At 48.5% G+C, this 12928-nt stretch overlaps 1 protein-coding gene across 2 annotated transcripts in view; it reads left to right on the top strand.

Moving 5' to 3' along the window:
- The window catches only part of NID2 (nidogen 2), a 72969-nt gene that overhangs the window by 18668 nt on the left and 41373 nt on the right, over positions 1-12928 (top strand). For both annotated transcript variants that reach the window (XM_072986873.2, XM_072986872.2), the window contains exon 4: positions 6937-7649. In XM_072986873.2, coding sequence (XP_072842974.2) covers positions 6937-7649 — 713 coding nt within the window. The remainder of the gene's footprint in view (positions 1-6936; positions 7650-12928) is intronic.

The following is a 12928-nucleotide window of genomic DNA, read 5'->3' as shown; positions in this document are numbered from 1 at the left end:
ATAACTAAATACAGTGGTGCCTTGCATAGCGATGTTAATTCATTCCGCAAAAATCGCTGCATTTTTGCAGAATGAAAACGTCGCTATGAGATTTTTAAAAGCCCATAGAAACGCATTGAAACCCCTTCAATGCGTTCCTATGGGCTTAAAACTCACCGTTGAGTGAAGATCCTCCATACCGCTACCATTTTTGGTGCCTCTAAAGCGAGGAATCCGTCCCAGAAAACAGCGGGGGCCATTTTGTTTACCTGGCGGCCATTTTGAAACTGCCAATCAGCTGTGCGGAAATGGGGGCTTTGCGATGATCGCTTCCTTGCGATCATCGCAAAGTGAAAATACCCCATAGGGAACATTGCAAAGTGATTTCGTCGCTATACAGAGTGATCGCTATGTGAGGCACCACTGTACTGTATGAAGATTGCCCCCGTTGTGTTGCCTGACTTCTAGGGGGGAGTTTTAATACTTTTTGAAACACAGGCCCCCATGAGTCTTCTGGAATTCCAGGGCTGAACTATCAAATCAAGCCTGAACTCTCTCTGGAGGCAAAAAATGTTGAAACTGAGGTTGTCCTACTTTGGGCACATCATGAGAAGGCCGGTTTCTTTGGAAAAGACAATAATGTTGGGAAAGGCGGAAGGCAGCAGGAAGAGAGGAAGGCCAAATGTGAGATGGATCGACTCCCTCAAGGAAGCCATGGGCTTGAGTTTGTAAGAGTTGAGCAGGAGGACAGTAAATTTTGGAGATGGCTCATTCATAGGGCCACCATGTCGGAAGGTGGCTTGATGACACACAACCACCACAAAGCCCAGGAGTAAAGGACCCACTCAAGTGTCCCTTATGGCTTACAACTGGTGCATCCATGAGAAAACACCCTTCCATTTCTGCATTCTGAGGCAGAAGAACTGACAGGGTGGGGCTGAGTTCTGCGACACTGCAAAGAGCTTTCTATTAGGAGCCTCGTGGCTCAGGAGTTAAACTGTGGGACTGCCGTCAAAACTCTGCTTACGATCTGGGTTCAATCCCAGGTAGCCACTGGAGGTTCACTCAGCCTTCCATCCTTCCGAGGTTGGTAAAATGAGTACCTTGCGTGTTGGGGGAGAGGGGCAATATGTAGCGTGCCTAATGAACTTGTAAACCACCCAGAGAGTGCTTTAAGTGCCGTGGGTCGGTACCTAAGCAGCATGCTTGGCTTTGTAGTCTCCCTGCCCATTGTGCTTGTACAGGATGTCTCTCAGGAAACTGCAGCCCTCCTAACGCTTTGCCATCCGACAGGACACAGCTCCGATTGTTCCATTTCTACTGCCTCACCCTGTTAAGGTCATGCAAGCCTACCTCGGGGTCTGGGAGCGGTGTCAGATACTGTACCTTGCTCGACTTTGTTTGCATAAGGCAGCTGTTCCGTCAGATAATTTTACAGAGGCTGGAAAAGGTGCATGTGCGGAAGTGAGTTCAAGTCTTGTTTGGAAAAGCGGTGGGAACTTCCCTCGGGGATGGGGAGGGGGGGAGGCAAAGGTTGTTATCCCTCATTCCGAGGAAGCAGCCACCTGCCCGTGTCAAAGGGGTGGCTCGTGATTTCTGACCCTCGATGGGGGTTGTGTTATTATTTTTTTGCAGGCTGGTAAAGATCCTGACTCAGCTGGCCCCTCTGGCTGAGACTTTCGGAGCAGAAAGCCTGCAAAGCAGGCGGGTTGGAAGGACTCCTCTGCCAAAATTTCTCAGTCTAAGATTATCGGCTTATTTCTTTATTGTCTTTATTTATTTCTGCTGGATAGCTCAGTGGTTTAGGTATCTTGCTGCAGACCCAGTTTGGATGTTTGATTCACCACTGGGCCTCCTTGACAGGGGCTGGACATATAGGGTCCCTTCTAGCTCTGCAGTTCTAAGAGTCGTCTCCTCCTCCTCCTCCTCCTCCTCCTTCAGTATACAGTGGTGCCTCGCAAGGCGATGTTAATTCGTTCAGTGAAAATCGCTGTCTTATGAAAACAACGTCTTGCGAAACGAAAAAGCCCATTGAAATGGATTGAAACCGGTTCAATGCGTTCCAATGGGCTGAAAACTCACCGTCCAGCTAAGATCCTCCATAGGGGCGGCCATTTTCGCTGCCTGTAAAGCGGGGAATCTGTCCTGAAAACCCTGGGGGGAGCCATTTTGCACAGCGGGTGGACATTTTAGAACTGCCGATCAGCTGTTTCTGAATCATCATTTAGCAAAAAATTGTTTCCCGAAGCAGGGAACCGATCATCATTAAGCAAAATTTCCCCATAGGAACATCGTTTTGTGATCGCAAAAGCGATTGCAAAAACTTCATCGTAAAGCGGTTTCGTCATTTAACGAGGCAATCGTTAAGCGTGGCACCGCTGTATAGATAATGCCTCATTAGTGCTGTGTTCTATTCTGGGCAATTTACAACAAGATAAAAATACAATCATCACATATTAAACAAAAACATTAACAAAACCACAAGAGATGTAAATTAGAAAAATAAAATGTGGAGCACGAGGTGTATAATCAAGACAAGCAGGAGGAAGGGGTTAGGCAGGGTTCCTTTAAAAAGGCCTCCCTGGAAAGCAGTGTTTTCAAACGCCTTTTGAATGCTGGGAGGGGGAAGGTGCCAGTTGTTTCCAGAGTGTTGGCGCCACCGCAAAGAAGGCTCCGCTTCTGGTGGGTGGTTTCCCTTTGGGGTGGCTACCTGGGCGGATCTGGCGGGATGGGCCCTTAACCTTGGGGAAAGAGGCTCCGACAGGTAACCTGGTTCCAAATCATGAAGGGCTTCCTAGGTGAGCATCAGAACCTTGAATCTGATCCCAGGATGCAACAAGTAGCCAGGGTAAGCTGGGGAGAGGGGATCAAACTTGTTCACTTCACCCACTGATTCTGGTTGCCACCTTCTGGACCCGCTGCCATCTCTGGGACAGCCTCCTTGTTTTCCCCAAGTTTGATTAAGGTGGAAGAGTTCAGGTTGGGCGGGAAACATAGCATCTTCTAAAAGAGATGCTCCGGTGCCAGGGCAGTGGCTGCCTTTATTTCCTTCCTTCAGGGGCTCCTTCCGTGTGGACTTGCCCCCATCTGAGAAGCCCATGTTGGAACAAGAGAACGGTGCCCACTGTTGGGGGCCCACATTTTTAGAAAGGGCATCGACAACCTAAAAAATGCATATGGTGGCTAGAACGATGGAAGATTTGGAAACTAAGGGACATGAGCAAAGCTAGGAGATGTTGCAGACAGACAGACAGACAGACAGAGAGGGAGATAGATAGATAGATAGATAGATAGATAGATAGATAGATAGATAGATAGATAGATAGATAGATAGATAGATAGATAGATAGATAGATAGATAGATAGATAGATAGATAGATAGATAGATAGATGGAGGGAGGGATGGAGGGATGGAGGGACGGATGGAGGGACGGATGGAGGGACGGATGGATGGATGGAGGGAGGGAGGGACGGACGGACGGACGGACGGACGGACGGACGGACAGACAGACCGATCAATCGATGGATGGATGGATGGATCGATCTAGTCAATTCTGACTTATGGCAATGCTTTCCAGGGTTTTCTAGAGAAGGAATGGCTTCTCATTCCCTTCTTCTGAGATTGCCCTGGAACTGTGCAGCTTGCCCAAGGCTACCCAGGCTGGCTATACTCAGAGGAGGCACAGAGGGGAATTGAACCCCCAACTTCTGGCTCTGCAGCCAGATACCTAAACCATGGAGCCCTCCAGCCGACTCGTTTATGCCTACAGAAGATTCATAGCTGTAGCCGAAGACAGAGCAGCTGCGTTCTCTTGTTGTTCCAGAAGGGTGGGCAAAAATCCGTGGCTGGAAACGCCGAGGCAGCTGATTTGGGCTCAACGTTAGGAGAAAGAATAACAGTCCTAATTGCTTGAACAGCAGAACCGACTGCCCTAACCACCACCTGCAGTCTCGAGGGGCGCAGCCCTTGCACCGGTCAACTGGGAGAATGAGGTTGAGTGACTTCTACCCTCCGTTACTCCGCCAAGCACATCGTTGATCCTAGAAGATTATTTAGGAGGTGAATAAGGAGGGCAGATTTTTACGGGCAGGGAAGTTAATACTAGGAGGAGATGATATGAAGAAATACTTCCAAACCATGAACTTCCACAGCCGACTCCCTGGGAATGAGGGAGCTGGGGGATCAGGAGGGGGGGTGTAGGAGGAGAATTTAAGAATTTCACTGGAACTTGACCAATGCAGGGAGCCAGGCTTGTAAAGGAACAGCTGCCATCTCTCCCGCCCCACTGTTATTTGATGCAAGCTGGTCTCCCATTTGGGGCTGGTCGGCATGAAGGCAGAGGATCGGAATGAGGAAAAGAGGAAAGACCGTGGAGGGGAAGTGCTTGGGAACAGGCGTTTGAAAAGATGCTCTGGGTGTCTACATTGGCTGGGGATCCAGAGGGCAATAGGTGGCTGGCTCATTGGGGATTCAGATCGATTTCACCCCTCAGTGGTGGTAGGTGGGAGGGGAGGCTACAAACTCTTCTTTCTCCTCCCATCCCAGGATTTTATCTTATGATTTTCGTAGCTTATTCCCAAGCAGGATGGGAAATTAAATGGCCTCTTTGCTCTTTCATCAGTGGGGCGCAGGTTCCCTCATATCTCATCTGAGATGTTGCCTGCCTGCCTGCCTGCCTGCCTGCCTGCCTGCCTGCCTGCCTGCCTGCCTGCCTGCCTGCCTGCCTGCCTGCCTGCCTGCCTGCCTGCCTTCCATCCATCCATCCATCCATCCATCCATCCATCCTTCCTTCCTTCCTTCCTTCCTTCCTTCCTTCCTTCCTTCCTTCCTTCCTTCCTTCCTTCCTTCCTTCCTTCCTTCCTTCCTTCCTTCCTTCCTTCCTTCCTTCCTTCCTTCCTTCCTTCCTTCCTTCCTTCCTTCCTTCCTTCAAAGGGACCCAAGGTGGCTTACAAACTATTTAAAAACAAATGGCTAAAACAAAAAAATTAAAAAAAATAAGGGCACATATTTGAAGTTGCGATATTTGAAAAAAAAGTGTATGTATTCATCATGTAAAATCTCTTTAAAACAAAAAGACATGGAAAACGCTAAAAAGACAGCTTCCCTCCTTAAAACCCCTTCCTGAGCTGTGATTTACTTTGGAGCCAGAGAGAGCCACAGATCTGCCCTGCCAGCTCAAGAGATGTACAGGTTGGGGTAATAGCCTCCTTTCCACCCAGTTTCTTTCTCCTCCTGATGCCTGTTTTATTAGAGTATAAACTTTTAGGTAAAGCCAAGGAGTTGGGGAACGTGGGTTCAAATCTTCACTCAATGGCAGAAGATCGCTGGTGTGTGTGTGTGTGAGAGAGACACAGGGAAAGCCCTCCTTGAATATCTCCCCTATTCAAAAGCCCTATTAGAGTTGCAAACGTCTTGTGAATAAGGATGTGCCTAGTCTTCAGTGGTCACCAGTATAGGCTCCATCGGAATGAATCTATGAATTAGCCTTCTCCAACCAGATGTTCCTTCTGGATGTGTTGGAGAAAAAACACCTAGCATTTCCATTGGTCAGGTTGGGGACGATGGGACTTGTAGCCCAGACCATCTGATGGGGGAAAGCTGAAAGCAATGTGCCTCTGAGCATGAGTTGGGCTGGGAGATGGGCTGGAGCCAGTTGGTTAGAGGAAGAATGAACAGGATATTGGGTTAAACGAGATCAAGGCCTGATCCTGCAGTGGCTCAGATCCATTTCCCTTATGCATTTGTCTCGTCCTTGTCTTCTGCCTGGTCAAGTTTCACTTCAGGGTGTGGATCAGGTCCTCCTCGTGCTCGTTTATTGAAATTCCAGAATATGTAAATCCACGCCATTGCATTTTTGGTGTAATTTAGAATGGGTGGCCTCCATCCTTGGGTGGCCTCCTTCTTTGGTTGCCTGCTCGATGCTTCCTGTTGGACAGGAAAACCAGACAGGTTGAGTTGTCTCTAGGGTTTGCTAGGGCAGACCCTTGCCTTTCCTGAGGTTTCAGGACCCAAACCTTGATGAGATGGAGTCTTGTGGGGTCATGGTGGGTTGTTATGTGCGACGTGTGTGAAATAACGTGGCTCCGTGTGTGCGTGTGTGTGCCTAGGAGGCCGTGGGAGATTTCCTGCACCATTTTCTAAGCCCTAGAGGCTTGTGGGATGGGGTGGGTGGGGGAGAGGAGGACATCTAGGCGAGAAAAAGCTGCCCCCAGTAAAAGTGATCTTTTCCCTCCTCCGTTTCACCTTGAGATTCGTCATTCTGTCTGAAGACAGGATCCCATCCCAGTTCCAGGACCAGGTGGACGTGTTCCTTTTAATCCTTCCTGAATCCACCATTACTCCAAATCCGGGCCAGATTTGGCCAACTCTACGCATGTGATTTGACCCAACTCCGGAAGGTAGTGGAAGACAGGAGGGCCTGGGCATGCTCTGGTCCATGGGGTCACGAAGAGTCGAACACGACGTAACAACTAAACAGCAACAAGGCATTTGATGACAGAAGTGAATGTGGATTCAGGAAGGATCTGAGGGGAGACATACTGGGGATCCTGATCGAGGAGACTTGACCCGTTGCCAGGACCTGCCAGCCCCATATGTCGTCCCTTTACCTGTTTTGCTCATGAGGGTGTAACAAAGTCACCTCTCAAAAGAGGAAAGCAAATGCAAATGGAGTTACTCCGTTGAATGTTGCCTTTTGAGGTCATTTTGAGCTGTTTTGGGGGTAGCCTTCTAACAGGATTAGGCCATTCCTGCTTGTGTAATAAGCGACCCCATGAGCGATGCAACAGGTTACTTCTTAACCCTGGTAAACAGGATCTCAAAAAAAAAAAAAAAAAAAAAAAGGCACATTGGCGACTTCTGAGGGTAGCTTTCCAAGCTCTCCAATAAATTCTTTTTAAAAGTTCATTGCCATCTGGTCCCTGATGAATGCTCACCCCTATTCCTCCTTCATTTAGGACAAGCAACACGGGGATCCCTGGCGTGTGGGCGTTCCATGTTGGCAGCACTTCCCCACTTGACAACGTGGCCCCTGCCACAGTCGGGAAGCCCCCGATGCCTCCTCGGGGAAAGCCGGAGGGCGGTTCTGTGGCTCCCAATGTCCCAGAGGCTCCGTACCCGGATTCCGGCCTCGATTATGCCGATTCCTTCTACGACGGGAATGAAGACGACTTTGAATATTTGCCCGTGACACCCACCGAGATGTCGCCTGACCCGGAAAAAAAGCCCAGCGTCTCGTTGAACTCGGATGACCTCCTTGATTACAGCGAGCCAAGGCATTCGGGTGCGAAACTGGATCCGGCACCGTATTCTCCGGCTTCTAGCCACCTCCCTGTGTATCCTGAACTGGATTCCGTTCCACTGTTCCCAGTGGAAGAAGCACCCCCCACACCATCTTCTGTATCAGAAGGCATCACTGGAACCCCATCCTCGCCGTGGGTTTATGAGCCTCCGATCGAGGCGGTCACGGCGGTCTTGCTGGGACGTCCGGAGCACGAGGATGCCATGCCTTCTTGGGAAGAAGATCGGGGCGTCCCCCCCGAGTCGGAAAGCTTTCCAGTCTACCCAGAAGGGGAAGTCATTCTCGAAAGCTTCCCAGACCACTCGCCTCCTTTCAGCCACAGGAGACGGGTTGTCGGAGTGGACGAGGACGTCGGCTTTAACCCGGATGGTAAGTGGCGAAAACCTCGTGCTTGGTGTATTTTTTTTTTGCTGTGGTTGTGAGAGAGTCTTCCGCAGCTGAGTTGTCTCCCGCTGTGAGTCTGTTGGATCTTTTCTTTGGCTTGTTTCCCCAAACTTCGGATAAGCAGGATTCTCCCCCCGTCATTGAGGCTGAAGGCAGTGACAATTCAAAATAACAACAGTAATGTATATTTATTGATATCAGGCCAAAAGCCAAAGGAGGGGGGGAAGCTTGGAGGCCTACGATTGACAGACCATGCTGTTGCGCCCCCTGTTCCTCTCCCTTCTCTTTCTTTTAAAGCTCTTGGGCTTCTTCACTGTCTCAAGGAATTATAACTTATAGGTCCCGACTTCTGTAATTCTTTAAAGGGCTTTCCCGAGGCACCTTACCATCTTGTGAGGTCGGTGCGATCTCTCCTGCTCCAGGGAGAGTCCCATTGAAATCTCGCTTTCCAGGCAGGCCCCTCTCTCACAGTGGCTGTAAACTTTCGGCCACCCAGACCATTCCTCACGTTGGCTCCGAGTCCTGTGTGGGAACAGACACTGCAGGCTATCAGGTAGAGGTAAAAGGTTCCCCTTGACCTTTAGTCCAGTCATGTCCGACTCTAGGGCCCGGTGCTCATCCCCGTCTCCAAGCCGTAGAGCCAGCGTTTTGTCTGAAGACAGTTTTTGTGGTCACATGGCCGGCGTGACTAGACACGGAATGCTGTGAACTTCCCATTGTGGTGGTACCTATTTATTGATTCACATTTTTACCTGCTTTCGAACGGCTAGGTTGGCAGGAGCTGGGACGAGCGATGGAAGCTCCCTCTGTCGCTTGGATTAGATCTTATGACGGCTGGTGTTCTGACCTTGCAGCACAGAGGTTTCTGCAGTTTAACCCGCAGCGACACCACATCCCTTGCAGGCCATCAAGGGGTTTGTTATTACACAGAGCTTGGGAAAGTTACTCTTTTTGGGGCTTTGAGTACAGTATCACCTCAGCTGGCTGGATAGCTCCGTAGTTGAGGTCTCTGGCTATGGAGCCGGAGGTTGGGAGTTCGATTTCCGATGGGCCTCCTGGGAGTGGGGCCGACCTGGGTAGCCTTGGGCCAGCTGCACAGCCCCACAGCGCCCCTAGAGGAAGGGAAGGGTAAAACCACTTCTGAGTCTTCTTGTCCTAGAAAACAAGTCACCATAAGTCATACAGTGGGGTCTTGACTTAAGAACGGCTTGAGTTAAGAACATTTTGACTTAAGAACCACTCTCATAGGAAAATATTGACTTAAGTACTTAGATTTGAGTTAAGAACTGAAAAAAACCCACGTGGGAGGCAGGGAAAGTGCAAAATGTGAACTTTCAGTTAACTGTTGGCCAGTGAAAAGGGTGCCTGTCTGCTTCCTCACTCCTCCCAGCGTTTAGAGAGTGGATTGGGAGACAGTCTTCGGACTGCCTGGTACTGGACTGCCTGGACTGTATTTTCCCTGCCTTCCCTGAACCTTTCTTGACCTAAGAAAAAAAAGAAACAAAATATCCCCCCTCTAGTGGTCGAAGGCGGAATAGCAGCTTCCCATTAGTTTCTATGGACGGAAAAGAGCAGATACGGATCAAATGGTTTTCAATGCATTCCTATGGGAAATGCAGATTTGACCTGAGAACTTTTTGACTTGAGAACCGCCTTCCAATACGGATTAAGTTCTCAAGTCAAGACCCCACTGTAATTGATTTGATGGAATGTGAAAAAATTAAAAAGCTGGCTGACACTTCTGGGGGTTGTAGTCGAAGAGGAAACTGTTCCAGTCTCTTCGGTCGGGGGGGGGGGAGTTTGTAAATGCTTGGGATCATTCTTGTCTTTTTCCAAAATAGGCGTTAAATTCTGCTTAGACTGCACTTCTGTTTTCTTCTGAAATCATTAGGGTTTTTTTGTGATCATGTTATGTGCTTTGAAGGAATGTTCCACTGTGCACCTCCTGGCATAGTGGTTAAACTGCAGTACTGCAGCCAAAACTCTGCTCAGCACCTGGGTTCAATCTCAGCTAGCCAGCTCAAGGTTCACTCAGCCTTCCAGCCTTCCGAGGTCAGTCAAATGAGCCCCCTTTCAGTGCTATGGGGTGGTATATAAGCAAAACACTTTGCTCTTTTTTTCCCTTTGCTTAGACGTGGACATATTTGATCTTCTCTGATTTTGGAGATCTCCTCGGTTTGGACCTGGTTTGTCCTTAAGTGGGAGACAGGAAGGGAGCACCCGGGATCTCGAAGTGGATTCTGGAATGAATCCTGCCAGAAACCTGGGGGAATGGTTGCTGCCAACCAGACTTGGCAATACTGGGCTAGGGTGGGAGAAAACTCTGACTCAGCAAAAGGTAGTTTCCTGTACAGTTGAACTGCAGTATTTGTGGGAGATTGGTTCCAAGCACCCCGTGGATGCTGGAAACAGCGGATAAGTGAAGCCCTTACTTCCATTTCCTTTGGTGTCTGTGCACAGCTGGGAAGTTGAACCCTGACCCCATCTTTCCTCTTGTCTGCAAGGGAGGCTTCCCTGAAATGTGTTATTTCTAGGTTTTATTTTTTTCTTTCTCACATTTATTTTCTCTCTCTCAGTGGATAAGTGAAACTGTGGTTACTGATCCCACAGATATGTCAGTCCTACTGTATTTAACAACATGGATATACAGTAATACATGTCTTAGAATAGGTACCACCCAAATAATTCATTTCCTTGCTGCTATTGCTGTAACACATTAATTTCATTACAAAATAGGTAATTGCAGCCAATATTCAGGATGGAGCTGTTATTTATTAGTGAGGTCTGAAACAGTGTCAAATGTTGTTGTTTAGTTGTTAAGTTGTGTCTGACTCTTTATGGGCCAGAGCACGCCAGGCCCTCCGGTCTTCCACTGCCTCCCGGAGTTGGGTCAAATTCGTGTTGGTTGCTTCGCAGACACTGTCCAACCATCTCGTCCTCTGTCGTCCCCTTCTCCTCTTGCCCTCACACTTTCCCAACATCAGGGTCTTTTCCAGGGAGTCTTCTCTTCTCATGAGATGGCCAAAGTATCGGAGCCTCAGCTTCAGGATCTGTCCTTCCAGTGAGCACTCAGGCTTGATTTCCTTCAGAATGGATAGGTTTGTTCTCCTTGCAGTCCAGGGGACTCTCAAGAGTCCCCTCCAGCACCACAAATTGGTCGGCCTTCTTTATAGTCCAGCTCTCACTTCCATACATCAATACTAGGAAAACCATAGCTTTGACTATGCGGACCTTTGTCGGCAAAGTGAGGTCTCTGCTTTTTAAGATGCTGTCTAGGTTTGTCATTGCTTTCCTCCCCAGAACCAGCCGTCTTTTAATTTCGTGGCTGCTATCACCATCTGTAGTGATCATGGAGCCCAAGAAAGTAAAATATTTTCCCTTTCTATTTGCCAGGAGGTGATGGGACCAGTGGCCATGATCTTAGTATTTTTGATGTTGAGCTTCAGACCATTTTTGACACTCTTCTCTTTCACCCTCATTAAGAGGTTCTTTAATTCTTCCTCACTTTCTGCCATCAGATTGGTATCATCTGCATATCTGAGGTTGTTGATATTTCTTCCAGCAATCTTAATTCCGGGTTGGGATTCCTCCAGTCCAGCCTTCTGCATGATGTACTCTGCATATAAGTTAAATAAGCAGAGAGACAACATACAGCCTTGTCGTACTCCTTTCCCAATTTTGAACCAATCAGTTGTTCCATATCCAGTTCTAACTGTTGCTTCCTGTCCCACATATAGGTTTCTCAGGAGATAGATAAGGTGGTCAGGCACTCCCATTTCTTTAAGGACTCGCCATAGTTTGTTGTGGTCCACACAGTCAAAGGCTTTTGCATAGTCAATGAAGCAGAAGTAGATATTTTTCTGGAACTCTCTGGCTTTCTCTATAATCCAGCGCATGTTAGCAATTTGGTCTCTCGTTCCTCTGCCCCTTCAAAATCCAGCTTGTACTTCTGGGAGTTCTCGGTCCACATTCCGCTGAAGCGTTCCTTGTAGGATTTTGAACATAACCTTACTAGTGTGGGGAATTAGTGCAATTGTGCGGTAGTTGGAGCATTCTTTGGCACTGCCCTTCTTTGTGATTGTGATGTAGACTGATCTTTTCCAATTCTCTGGCCACTGCTGAGTTTTCCACCTCTTCTTGATGTTTGTCTTTGCACAAAAACGTTCTTTTAATAGCTCGAATTTTCTTGAACAGATCTCTGGTTTTTCCCCTTTGTATTCTTTTCCTCTATTTCTTTGCATTGTTCATTTAAGAAGGCCCTCATGCCTCTCCTATGCTATTCTTTGGAAGTCTGCATTCCATTTTCTGTAACTTTCCTTGTCTCCCTTGCATTTTGTTTCCCTTCTTTTCTCTGCTATTTGTATGGCCTCGTTGGACAGCCACTTTGCTTTCTTGCATTTCCTTTTCTTTGGGAGGGTTTTCATTGCTGCCTCTTGTACAGTGTTGCCTCCTTCCATAGTTCTTCAGGCACTCTGTCCACCAAATCTAGTTCCTTAAATCTGTTCTTCACTTCCACTGTGTCTTCATAAGGGATTTGGTTCAGATTATACCTGACTAGCCCAGTGGCTTTCTTCTACTTTCTTCAGTGCCAGAGCCAGTGTCAAATACAGCTGGCTTTTCTGCGCTCATCAGGCGGAGAGGGGCGTCCATGTGTGTTTGGATGTGAGAACGATGGAGGCCAAGGACTTAGACCTGGTTTCAGTGCCTCTCACCCTCAGAACTTTGGGAAGCAACTTTTTTGGATGACAGCACCCATAATCCACAGCGAGCATGTCTAGTTGCCAAGGTTCGGAAGGGAACGTTCTCCCAAGCTTTCTGCTTCTCAAACAGAGCCTGTGCCAAGGAACCAACTGTTGGCCAACTCTGGAGGGTCAAACGCGGCAGCTGCCCTCAGGGAGGTTTGCCAAACCAACGTGCTGGTGTTTAGCAAGCTGCTCTCGAAAACAGGGAGAGGGATTAAGGAGGGAGGGGGAGGCTGGCTGGCTGGCCACAGTGTTTCTGGCATGCATGTAACGGGATCCTCGACAGCTGGGAGAAGCTGTGTGCCCATGGCTTGCGTGCAAAAAGGGATGTCCGGAGAGGATCTGGCGTGAATTGATGGCATGATTGCTGGGGGGGGGTGGGTGGGATGCTGGAAGAGCCTCAAAAGAGAGCATGTGTCACTGTTTAGGAGAAGAAAAACAGTCTGGTCTGCCAGAGGTTAGCAATAGGCGAGGAGCTGCCTTAAATGGATTTCATTAAGCGTGCTGAATGTCAGGAGAGAT

Source organism: Pogona vitticeps, chromosome 1 (assembly GCF_051106095.1).
Source record: "Pogona vitticeps strain Pit_001003342236 chromosome 1, PviZW2.1, whole genome shotgun sequence".
NCBI classification, from domain to species: Eukaryota; Metazoa; Chordata; class Lepidosauria; order Squamata; family Agamidae; genus Pogona; species Pogona vitticeps.
The sequence above is the reverse complement of the archived record's forward strand: the minus strand, read 5'-3'. Positions and strand labels throughout refer to the sequence as shown.